Source organism: Chiloscyllium plagiosum, chromosome 30 (genome assembly GCF_004010195.1).
Source record: "Chiloscyllium plagiosum isolate BGI_BamShark_2017 chromosome 30, ASM401019v2, whole genome shotgun sequence".
In the NCBI taxonomy this organism is placed as follows: Eukaryota; Metazoa; Chordata; class Chondrichthyes; order Orectolobiformes; family Hemiscylliidae; genus Chiloscyllium; species Chiloscyllium plagiosum.
In genome coordinates this window covers 38137935-38149537 of record NC_057739.1, presented here as the reverse complement: position 1 = coordinate 38149537, position 11603 = coordinate 38137935, and the positions used below count along the sequence as shown (strand labels likewise).

At 45.8% G+C, this 11603-nt stretch overlaps 1 protein-coding gene across 1 annotated transcript in view; it reads left to right on the top strand.

The window, feature by feature from the left end:
• Positions 1–11603, top strand: part of LOC122564928 (adenylate kinase isoenzyme 1-like) — a 178698-nt gene that overhangs the window by 79232 nt on the left and 87863 nt on the right. Inside the window, exon 8 of the mRNA XM_043720421.1 lies at positions 5332–5402. Coding sequence (XP_043576356.1) covers positions 5332–5402 — 71 coding nt within the window. The remainder of the gene's footprint in view (positions 1–5331; positions 5403–11603) is intronic.

Genomic DNA, 11603 nt, shown 5'->3' with positions numbered 1-11603 from the left:
GGGGAGAGGTTTGGGAAAGGTTGCGGAGAGGTTGGGGAGAGTTTGTGGAGAGGTTGGGAAGAGGTTGGGGAAAGGTTGGGAAGAAGTTGGGGAAAGGTTGGGGAGAGGTTTGGGAAAGGTTGGGGAGAGGTTGGGGTGAGGTTGGGAAGAGGTTGAGGAAAGCTTGGGGAGATGTTTTGGAAAGGTTGGGGAGAGGTTGGGGTGAGGTTGGGAAGAGGTTGAGGAGAGGTTGGGAAGAGGTTAAGGAGAGTCCTTCATAGTAACCTCAGCCAGAACAGGAACTGAACCCACGCTGTTGGTGCCAATCTGCAATTCCTGATGAAGATCTTATGCTCTAAATATCAATTCTCCTGCTCCATGGATGCTGCCTTTGAATGCAGCATGAAGGGACACACAGAGCAGCACCCTTTCTCTCTCAGAGGGTGGTGTGTGTATGGAATGAGCTGCCAGAGGAAGTGGTGGAGGCTGGTACAATTACAACATTTAAAAGGCACCTGGATGTGTATATGAACAGGAAGGGTTTAGAGGGATATGGTCCAAGTGCTGGCAAATGGGACTAGATTAGTTTGGGATATCTGGTTGGCAAGGACGAGTTGGACCGAAGGGTCTGTTACCATGCTGTACATCTCTATGACTCGATGATAAGAAACAAGACAAATCAATCCAGCAAAACCAAACAAACAAATAACTACTAATGGAACAAGATGGAGGCAGTTCACAATCTGAAGTTTTTGAACTCAGAGCTGAGTCCAGAAAGCTGCAGAACATTGAGATGGAAGTAAAGATGAGATAAGGTTGAAAGATTAATTATGATTAAATACTGTGGCTGCTGGAAATCTGAAAAAAATGATTGAACTGAGTTCTTAATAAGATTCATACTGTACTCCAAACATAAAGCCTGTTTCACTCTGCACAGACACTGCCCGACCTGCTGTGCCTCTGCACCTTTCTCTGTGTTTGTTTGTGAACAATGAATGAATTTGGATTTTCTCAATCAGGTTCCTGGCATCAATCAGTCAGTCAGGCTGAAGGTGGCTTTGGGTGAGGGACAACCAATGCCCCATCACTTGGGACAGAACCTGAGAGCAGTGTGCTGTACTGGGCTATTCACAGAATCGTAGAATCATAGAATCCATACAGTGCGAAAACAGGCCATTCGGCCCATTGATCCTCCAAAGAGCAAACTATCCATACCCAGCCCCCTGCCCTAGTCCTGTAACCCTGCATTTCCCATGGCTAACCCACCTAGCCTGCTCATTTTTGGACACTATCGAGCAATCTAGCAAGGACAATCCACTCTGATCTGCACATCTTTGGATTGTGGGAGGAAACCAGAGCACCCGGAGGAAACCCACGCAGACACGGGGAGAATGTGCAAACTCATGCGGACAGTCATCCGAGGGCGGAACCTATTAGGGGCTGTCCCTCCAAAGCTAGTGTTGAGGTGGATCTCCTGTTCCCTGGATGCTGCCTGACCTGCTGTGCTGTTCCAGCAATAAAGTTTCAACTTTGATCTCCAGCATCTGCAGACCTCACTTTCTCCTCGAAGCTATCCCTCCAAAGCTAGTGTTGAGGTGGAGCATAGGGACTTTGCTGCAAGGATTTTCGCTCTCTGCCCAGCTCTGCCCCAACCAAACCCTGGCAGCTGTTTGTGCTGGTAGTGGGTACCTAAGCTGGGATTTGTCTCATTCTCCTGGCACCAAACCCCTGGCAATGGCAAACATGACATTGTTAAATTGAGACAATGAGATACCACAGTGCCACAAGCGCGATCTTTGTGTTGCAATGAGATGGGATGAGAGATCCCAGTGTCAGACATTTACCAAGGCACTGGACCCTCTTGGGTTGAAAAGGATGATGCTGGAAAAACACAGCAGGTTGGGCAGCGTCCGAGGAGCAGGAGAGTTGACGTTTTGAGTATAAGCTCTTTATCAAGAATGACCCTGGACTGGGTGTAGCTACTGAGATGGGTGGGTCGTGTTAGTGACAAGATGTGAGATGGTGGTGAAGGGGCTGGGGGTTGAGGGTGAGTGAGGAGTGACTTCGAGATCATAACAGTGAGGTAGGGCAGATTATTAGACAGTTATGAGACAAAAAAGGGTGTCCAATCAGGTGTAGCTATTCAAAGTGAGGGGCCTTATATTCTTTAAAATAAGGGTAATTGAGATGGAAGCAGAAACAGTGTTACCACCAGAGGGCAGTATGACACATCTAGCTCCTGACACCCACTCGAATCCAGCAGTATCCCTATTGACTGAAGTGAACAGGCAGGTGGGGAATATGATAAAATAGACTGGAAAAATATTAGTCCCAGACTAGTTTCATCCTCAGCCAGATAGACATGTTCAAATGTGTTCCGGTATACTTCAGGGAAAGGATGTCTATTGCAGCTAAATTAAACGGAGGGTCAGATAATGTCTGAGCCCCTCAGGACTGCACTGGAATGTAGGCACTGGGATTTTGTGACTTTTTGTTAGGAATCTCAATTCCTTGTCGATGGCCTATGAGTGTACGAGTCAGGACCAGGAGTTGGCCTTTCTGCCCATCATACCCGCTTCATCATCCAGTGAAAGCATGGCTGATCATCTCTGTAACCTCAAATCCACATCGCCACCATCCCTGATAATCTTTTAGCGCCTTGCTTAACAAGACTCCGTCTCTGCCACAAAAATGTTCAAGAGCTCTATTTCCACCATCTTTTCAGAAGGAGCTTTCCAAAAGACATGTACTCTCTGACAGAAAACACTCTGCTCCTTCTCTGGTTTAAACGGGTGACCCCTGGTTTGTAAACAGTGACCTCCTGGTTCTAAATACTTCCATAAAAGGAAACATTCTCTCCACATCTACCACAACAAGAATCCTCAGGAATCCATATCTTTCAATGGAGTTGCTTCTTACACTTATAAACTCCAGCAGCTACAAGTCTAGTCTCTCCAAGCTTTCCTTATAAAACAACCCCTGCCCATTCCCAAACTTGTTCCAGTGTATTAATGTAATATCGTACACGGTACTCCAGATTGCCCTGTTTATCCAAAGCATAACTTCCATAATTGTGGATTCGATTCCCCACACAATAAATGATAATATTTCATTTGCTTTCCCAAGGTTTTGCTGCACCAGTGGTTAATCTTTGGTGATTCATACACAAGGACACCCAGATCCTTCTGCATCTCAGAGCTCTGTAGTCCCTCACCATTTAAATGGTAGATTCCTGCCAAAATAGGCAATTTCGCATTATCCCTCATACTACATCTGCCAGAATGTCGCCCAGTCACTAATCCAAATGTAACTTATCCATATATTTTTGTAACGTCCTTATGTCCTCTTCACAACTTACCTTCTCGCCTATCCTTCTGTCATCCACTAATTTGACAACCACACCCCCATCCCTTCCACTTTGTCATTTATATAAATTATAAATGGGTGAGCTCCAAGCACTGATCCCTGTGGCTCATTACAACCTGCCAATTTGAGAAAGACGTACTCCCACCTACCATCCACTTCCTGTAAGCCAACCAATCTCCTATCCCTGCCGATGTGCTGCCCCCATCCCAGGAACGTTGGTTTTCCACAGTCACCGTTAATATGGCACTTTTTTAAATGCCTTCTGATTGAATCCCAAGGTGGCATCATCGAGCAGACTGAAATGTAATCTTTGCATTTGGGGAGTAGATTAGACAGCACTTGATAGCAGCCGATGCAGAGATTGAAACCTACAGGTGGTATCCATCATGAATATTCAAAAACAGAATGGAGTCATCCTTCTCTCCTTCATTATCCTGTCTCTCACTCTTTCATTCTCCTTATTTCTCCTTGCTTTTTCTCTGGCAACAGAGAACCTTTGAACCTCCCCCCCACCCCACCCCACCCCCGGTTCCATTTAGAATCACTTTAAGAGTTCAGCTCTTTTGACCGTATTCAGACCAAGGCTGTAACAAGACCAGGCACTGAATCAGACGGCATCAATGGAGAGAGAACAAGCTAATGTGTCCTCAGAGCTGATGAAGAGTCATCTAGACTCGGAACATTAGCTTGCTCACACTCTGCATGGGTGCTGTGTAACCCACCACATTACCACTCACAGAACACTCTGAAATAGCCCAGGAAGCCATTCAGTTCAAGGACACAGTGATGCCCACCTCCCATGAAAGAATAAAATAATCCTGGTGCCTGAAGTGAACCTTCCCTTTCCCCCTCCCCTGCCAATCCAGTGCTGAAAACAAGGAGGGAGTGAAAAGTGCAGAAGTCCGAGGAATGAGGGTTGGGACCATAACCAACTGTAACTTCCACAAATGACCAGGGAGCTCAAGGAAGATTGATCCAGATGGCGGGCAGTGGTGAGACCGGCATTAGATTTTTTGAAGTAGTTATTTGGTAAAATGTGGAAGTGCATTACAACATTTGACAAGTGTAAAGGCAATAACTAGGGGAGAACATTTCATAATCTGTCAATGGTGCTGAATTTGTAGACCCTGTAGGAGAATCTCATAATACCATTATTAACACTCCAGTGACAATCCAGTCACATCATAAGGACAGTTCTTCAGGGCTCAACAGGTCCACACTCAGATGCTTGTTGATCACACTTGGCCTATAAAATTACCATGTGCGATGTAACACAGCATGATTCTATTATACTGATGTTCTCACTTCAAGCAAGCTTTATGAAGATACAATAACTGACAAATTAATCAGATGGAGAGAATTCTTTTTGAAATAGATTCATAGAGTTCTACCGCATGGACACAGACCCTTCGGTCCAACCCGTCCATGCTGACCAGATATCCCAACCCAATCTAGTCCCATTTGCCAGCATTTGGCCCATATCCCTCTAAAGCCTTCCTATTCATGTACCTATCCAAGTGCCTTTTAAATGTTGTACTTGTACCAGCCTTCACCACTTCCTCTGGCAGCTCATTCCATTCATGCACCATCCTCTGTGTTGCACCTTAGGCCCCTTTTAAATCTTTCCCCTCTCACCCTGAACCAATTCCCTCTAGTTTTGGATTCCCACACCCCAGGGAAAAGACCTTAGCTATTTACCCTATCCATGCCCGCCATGATTTTATAAATCTCTATAAAGTCACCCCTCAGCCTCTGACACTATAGGGAAGACAGCCCCAGCCTATTCAACCTCTCCCTATAGCTCAAACCCTCCAACCCTGGCAACATCCTCATAAATCTTTGCTGCACCCTTTCAAGTTTCACAACACCTTTCTTGCAGAGCTGCACAGCTGAGGTAGACCCGTGGATTTTCAGGGAGAGTGGTTTTTTAAATACCTGCTGGATTTTGGCAGACCTTTCTGTTGATGTTCTATTCTTTCTCCTCAGTGCTGACTGGGAAGGAGATGCAACAGGCCTGTGACAGGGACACGAGAGAAGGGGACAGGCCGGATGTTCAGGTGAGCAATAGCATTTACTGCGGCAATCCCTAGGCTACTTCTTTGGACAGTCAGATCCCCGCCCCTCCCCCTGAGGCTGTCTCAGCCCCTCACCCTCCAGGGAAGGTGATCGAGTGAGAGTTCAGGTCCTTCCTACAGCAGCCTTCCCCCTTTTGGGGGCTGCTGCCAGGATAAAACTGGGTCAGAACGATAAAGGACAGAAAGAGAATTTGCATTTCTGTAGCTCCTTTCCTGAGCTCAAGGACCTTCCAAAATTCTTTCTTCCAATGCCGTGCTCTTTTAAGGATGGTCTTTGGTGTCACGTGGGAGATGCAGCAGCCAATTCGTGAAATGTGATTCACGTGATCAGGCAAGATGTACCAAGCAGGTAATCCATTTCACTGACAATTGCCAGTTGAATATTGGACAGGGCATCGAGGATTACACCCCTGGCTGTTCTTTGATATGTTTCCATGGAGGGATCTGTTATGCCCGGCTGAGAGGGCCCGCTGCTTTAAGTCAGAGCTGAAAAACTGTGCCTCCAACAGTGCTGCACTCCCTCAATGCACGGCAGTGCCAGTCTCCATCTTATGCTCAAGTCCATAGGGTGGGATGGGAACCTTAAAACTTTCCAACTCAGAGCCAAACGTGGAGACGAGTATGGTTTTAGCCTGGAAGGAGACACAGGCCGAGGGTTTACGGTAAAGCTAGCAATGTTGCACAAACTGGGGCTGAGATAACATTGACAGTTCCACATAGCCATTGGCAAATAAGTCTGCTTCAGTTGGTACATGAGGGTGGGTGGGCACTGAACGGTGGGTTCAGTCTATCTCTGGCGGTCATTCCTTCAGTTCCTAGGCCCTCCTTATGCCTCTCTAACCTCGCTTTCCCCTTTCAGGCAGCCCTGAAAGCCTGTCTCTTTGTCCAAGCCTTTGGCCATCAGACCTAATGTTGGGCTTCGCATCATGTTTGTTTGGATTGCTCCTGTGAGGTTCAACTGTGTTAAAGGTGCTAAATAAATGCAAGTTGCTGTTGTTGTTGGTGTAGCCTTAACTTCCCGGCAACCTTAAATCACTTTTGCTTTATCCTTTGAAACACATTGGTCAAAAGTAATCCCCTTTGTGTTAGCCTTGGAGAATCTAGCAAACAGAAAAGCCCACTTGGCAAACAGTGAAAGAGTAAATAGCAAAGTGACAGAAAAAGAAAGGATTTGCCAATAGCCCCACACTATTGCTACAAACCATGTCACAGAATATGTTCAAAATAAACATCTCCTAAGCTATGATTTTGCATGTCCATTTTGTATGATGTTTAAACGATGTAATACTAAAAAATTGCAACAATGCCTATTTGTGGTAATTGAACACTAATCTCTGTACGGCCTACCAGAAACTGACAGGTGAACATTTGACTGTTAGTATAAAGGAAGGACGGAAAACTGAACAAGGAGCTGAAAGAGCTTAAATCCAGCTTTACAAATTTGTTGCATCAACTTTACGCCCATTAGCCAGTGCAACACGTACTCCTGACTTCATTCTCCCATCATCGCCATGTCTGTGGCATTATCCAACTCAGTCCCAACCTCCAGTCAACAATTGCTGAAACCCACCTGCATTGCACTGTTTCAGGGGCTCGGTTGGCTGGACAGCTGGTTTGCAATGCACAATAATTTCAACAAGGTGAGTTCAATTCCTGTACCAGCTGAGGTCATCAGAAAGGTCCCAGATTCTCAACCTCACCTGAGATGTGGTGACTTGCAGGTTAAACTCATCACCAATTTGAGAAAGTCGATTCTAATATAACACAATAGGTCTGATCTCGCGTTATAAGAAAATCGTGCAATAGCCGCACCATCTAAACCAATGGGGCCAGCATTGTGTTATAGCCAGTACAGGTAAGGAAAGTACACATTCTACAAGTGACTGTCTAAATTCTTCAAGGCCAATTTGTGTTGACTGCATTATCCTTACCCCTAGATTTATCTATTGCTTATTGTTGTCATAGTCCAGATCGTTGATAAATTTCTGCAGTGCATCCTGTAGCTAGTACACACTTATGAGACCATAGGAATCGTTCTCTTATTAAAGAGATGCAGCCAGTGGTGATTTAGCCTGAGGGCCACCAGGCCTCAGGTGAGGGAAGAGGTTGAGAAGGAGAATTCTTGTTGATAGCCTCAAACCAGTAATGGGAATTGAATCCATGCTGTTGGCATCACGCTGCTCTGTAAGCCAACAACCCAGCCAACGGAGCTAAACCGATTCCCTTATGCAATGCTTTCCTGACTGGCCAGCCATTTTCACAGTCCACAAACTTGAGTGCATGTTCTCACTCAAATCCAAGTCTGGTTCACCTGCTCCCTTGTGTTCACTGACTTAACATTGACTCTGGATCCTTCTCACTTTATGATCCTCCACGATATCTGTGATCCTCTATTGGTCTCTTGCAAATTCCCAATTTTAGTCAGTCCACCATTAGTGGTTGTGCTTTCAGTTGCCTGAGATCCCTAAGTTAAGAAATCCCTCACTATAACTTGCTGCCTCATTTTTAGACACTCCTTGAAGCCTACCCTCTTGACCAAGCATTTGATCAGCTGAGCTCATATCTCCTTATGTAGCTCCATGCCATACTTAGTTTGAGTATTCTTGTGCAAAGTGTGTTTGGAAGTTTTTCAACATTAAGACGGGCACTTTAAGAATGCACATTTCTGGGTGTCTGAACTAATTACTTAAACATGAAATAGAGTTAAGTTATAGAACCTGGCACTTTATGAACTTAACATCTGGTCCATGTGGGCTAATAGCTCTCGACCCAGGAGGTGTATAAGGTCTTGATACTTAATTGGCTATTCACCATGCAGCACATTCAATGTTGGTACATGACAGGGTATTTATCAAAGCTATAGCTTGAAAAGTAAACTTGAATATTGCAATCACTTTTGTTGATAATTTAGAAGAAAATGTCAGCACCTTTTGTGGTAAAATTATTAGGAGGCATTTGGGCTCAAATATCTCCTTTTTAAATATTGATCATGAGCTTACAATGTTGTAATAGCTCCTACTAAGGGCTAGATGGCAGTGTTAGTGATATTTCTCCATCTGGTTACAGTGAGGGCCGCTCAGGATTTTCACTGGGGCTACCCTTGATGCCAGGGCTCACCCATCTTTCTTTCTACACTTCTTTTCCTAACTGCCCTTGAGAAGGTGGTGGTCAGCTACCCACTTGGACCCCTGTAGGGCCTAACGTGCTGTTAGGGATCTGTGGCATTGCAACAGTGTAGGTTAATGACTACCTTTTTGCCCAGGCTTTTAGCCACCTAACCTCATATCTCCTGATGTGGCCCATTGCCATGCTTTTGTTTGATGGCATTCTTGTCAGCATTTTTAAAAATTCAGTTGTGTGGCATGGGCAACATGGGCTGGGCCCAGCTTTTATTACCCATCCCTCTTGAGTTGCCCCTTGAGAAGGTGGGGGTGAACTGCCTTCTTGAACCGCTGCAGTCCACCTGCTGTGGGTTGACCCACAATACCATTAGGGAGGGAATTCCAAGATTTTGACCCAGCGAGGCTGAGGGAATGGCAATATATTTCCAAGCCAGGATGGTGAGTGGCTCGGAGGGGAACCTGAAGGTGGTGGTGTTCCCATGTATCTACTGTCCTTGTCCTTCTAGGTGGAAGTGGTCAATGGTTTGGAAGGTGCTGTCTAAGGATCTTTGGTGAACTTCTGCAGTGCATCTTGTAGCTAGTACACACTGCTCCTACTGAGCGTCGGTGGTGGAGGGAGGGGATGTTTGTGGATGTGGTGTCTATCAAACTGCTACTTTGTATCAAAGTGATGGTGTCAAGCCTCTTGAGTGTTGTTGGAGCTGCACCCATCCAGGCAGGTGGGCAGTATTCCATCACACTCCTGACTTGTGCCTTGTAGATGGTGGATAGGCCTTTGGGAGTCAGGAGGTGAGTTCCTCACCACAGTATTCCTCACCTCAGATCTGCTCTTGTAGCCACTGTGTTTATGTGGGTTTCATTTCTTGTCAATGATAATCCCCAGGATGTTGATAGTGGGGGATTCAGTGGATGGTAACAACATTGAATGCCAACAGGTGGGTGTCTCTTATTGGTAAGGTTAACTCAACTGACATTGGGTAGGAGTCTGCATTGAGCTATTAAATTAAATCTCAGGGGACTGGGGAAAGGGGGCAGGTTGGGTAGTTCAATCACCCACCCCCAACCCTTATTCCCATTGCTGAGTTAATCTTGACCCTGCAGAATTGGAAATCTGGAGTCAGAGTTCCTGGGGGAGGAAGAATAAATACTGTAGCAGGAATATTTCACCCCAGGTGAGCATTAGCTCTCCCACAAAGGCAGGAACCTACAAGATTTCAATGCTGCAGGAACCTCCCCAGGCTGGTGAGATCGCTTGCTGTCGAATTGAACATCCTTCTGTCACCCCCCCAACTTTGCAGCCTATCCCGTTTCTCTGTGCTACCAGAGTCTGCTTCAAGTCCCTCATTGTTCCTCCTGTGTTCTACATCCAGTATCTTGCACTCACGTCCTGCTCCGTGGGAACCAATGCTTCCCAACGTGGGAGTCCCAGTCCCAAGCAGGACCAAGACTTCTGAAGTGGTTACTATGGAGATATGACCGACTTATAAGCAGGCCCCTACTTTCAGATAACCCCCTTCCCCGCCCCCCCCACCTACCCTGCACTCACATGCTCACTGAGTGAGGGCAGGGTTGCAATGCTATGGGGTCACAGTCGGGGGTGGGGTGAATCATTTGGGAAACATAAACTTTGAGACCAAGCCCCGTTTCTGTTTTCCTCCCTCAACTTATGTACTTTTAAAATCCAAGTTTGTATTCATTCAGACTCTTGCGGCGCATTAACAACCCAATCTCATTGAGCGGTAGAGCAGGATTAATGGGCTGAATGGCCTACTTTTGCTCCTATGTTCCAAACCTGAATCCAAAAAGTGAGAGTATTGGGTGCAGTGCTGGCTTTTACATCCTAACAAAGTTGTCTTAAGTTTTCATCGCTATCTGCACTCTGCACTGCACAGATCCTGGAAGATGGTCACACATGAGACTTAAAAGGGCCTTCAATGCACTGTGTGGCATGTTCCAGATTACTGACCTGCTTTACGCCTCTACATGTTACTTTTCATTGGTGTCCTATCAGAGTGATGTCAAGCTGGGAATAAAACCTACGTCCCACCAAAAATCCCTGAGTTCCTGCACAGGTGAGACAGTTTTTCCCCTTGGTTTACCTCGTTTCCCTGTTATTGGTCCACTGTTGGTGACTGTGCCTACAGGCCCTGGGCACCGAACTCTAGAATTCTCTCCCTAAACCTGCCTGCCTCTCCGCCTCACTTTCCTCTTATAAAATCAGTTCTTAAAATCCACCTCATTGACCCCAAGCGTTTGGATATCTCCTCATGAGGTTCGGAGTCATAACAGATTTGTGTTGGAGCAGTTCATTCCACAAGGAGACATAGGAGCAGAAATTAGGCCATTCAGCCCATCAAATCTGCTCTGCCATTCAATCATGGCTGATAAGTTTCTCAACCCCATTCTCCTGCTTTCTCCCTGTAACCCTTGATCCCCTTGACAATCAAGAACATATCTATCCCAGTCTTAAATATGTTCAATGATCTGGCCTCTACAGCCTTCTGTGTTAATGAATTCCATAGATTCCCCATTCTCCTGGCTGAAGACGTTTCTCCTCATCTCCGTTCTAAAAGGTCTTTCCTTTACTCTAAGGCTGTGCCCTTGGGTCCTAGTCTCTCCTACCACAGGGGACATCTTCCCAACATCCACTCTGTCCAGGCCCATTCAGTATTCTGTAAGTTTCAATTAGATCCCCCCTCATCCTTCTAGTCTCCATCGAGTATAGACCCAGAATCCTCAAAGGTTCCTTAAAAGTTAAGCTTTTCATTCCTGGGACCATTCTCGTTAACCTCCACTGACCCAATCCAGGGCCAGTACATCCTTCCTGAGATATGGGGCCCAAAATTGCACACAACACTCCAAATGTGCTCTGACCAGAGCCATTAAAGGTGCTATATGAAGATAAGTTGTTGTTGTCTCTGTTTCCAATCTCTGTGCTATAGGCCATGAGCCATGACCCACGTCTCGGTTGAAAGGAAAGGAATCATGAAGCCAACAAACAGAAACAAAATAGCATATTATTTTTAGCACAAATAAAGGAGTAATTCTCCAAATTCTCTGC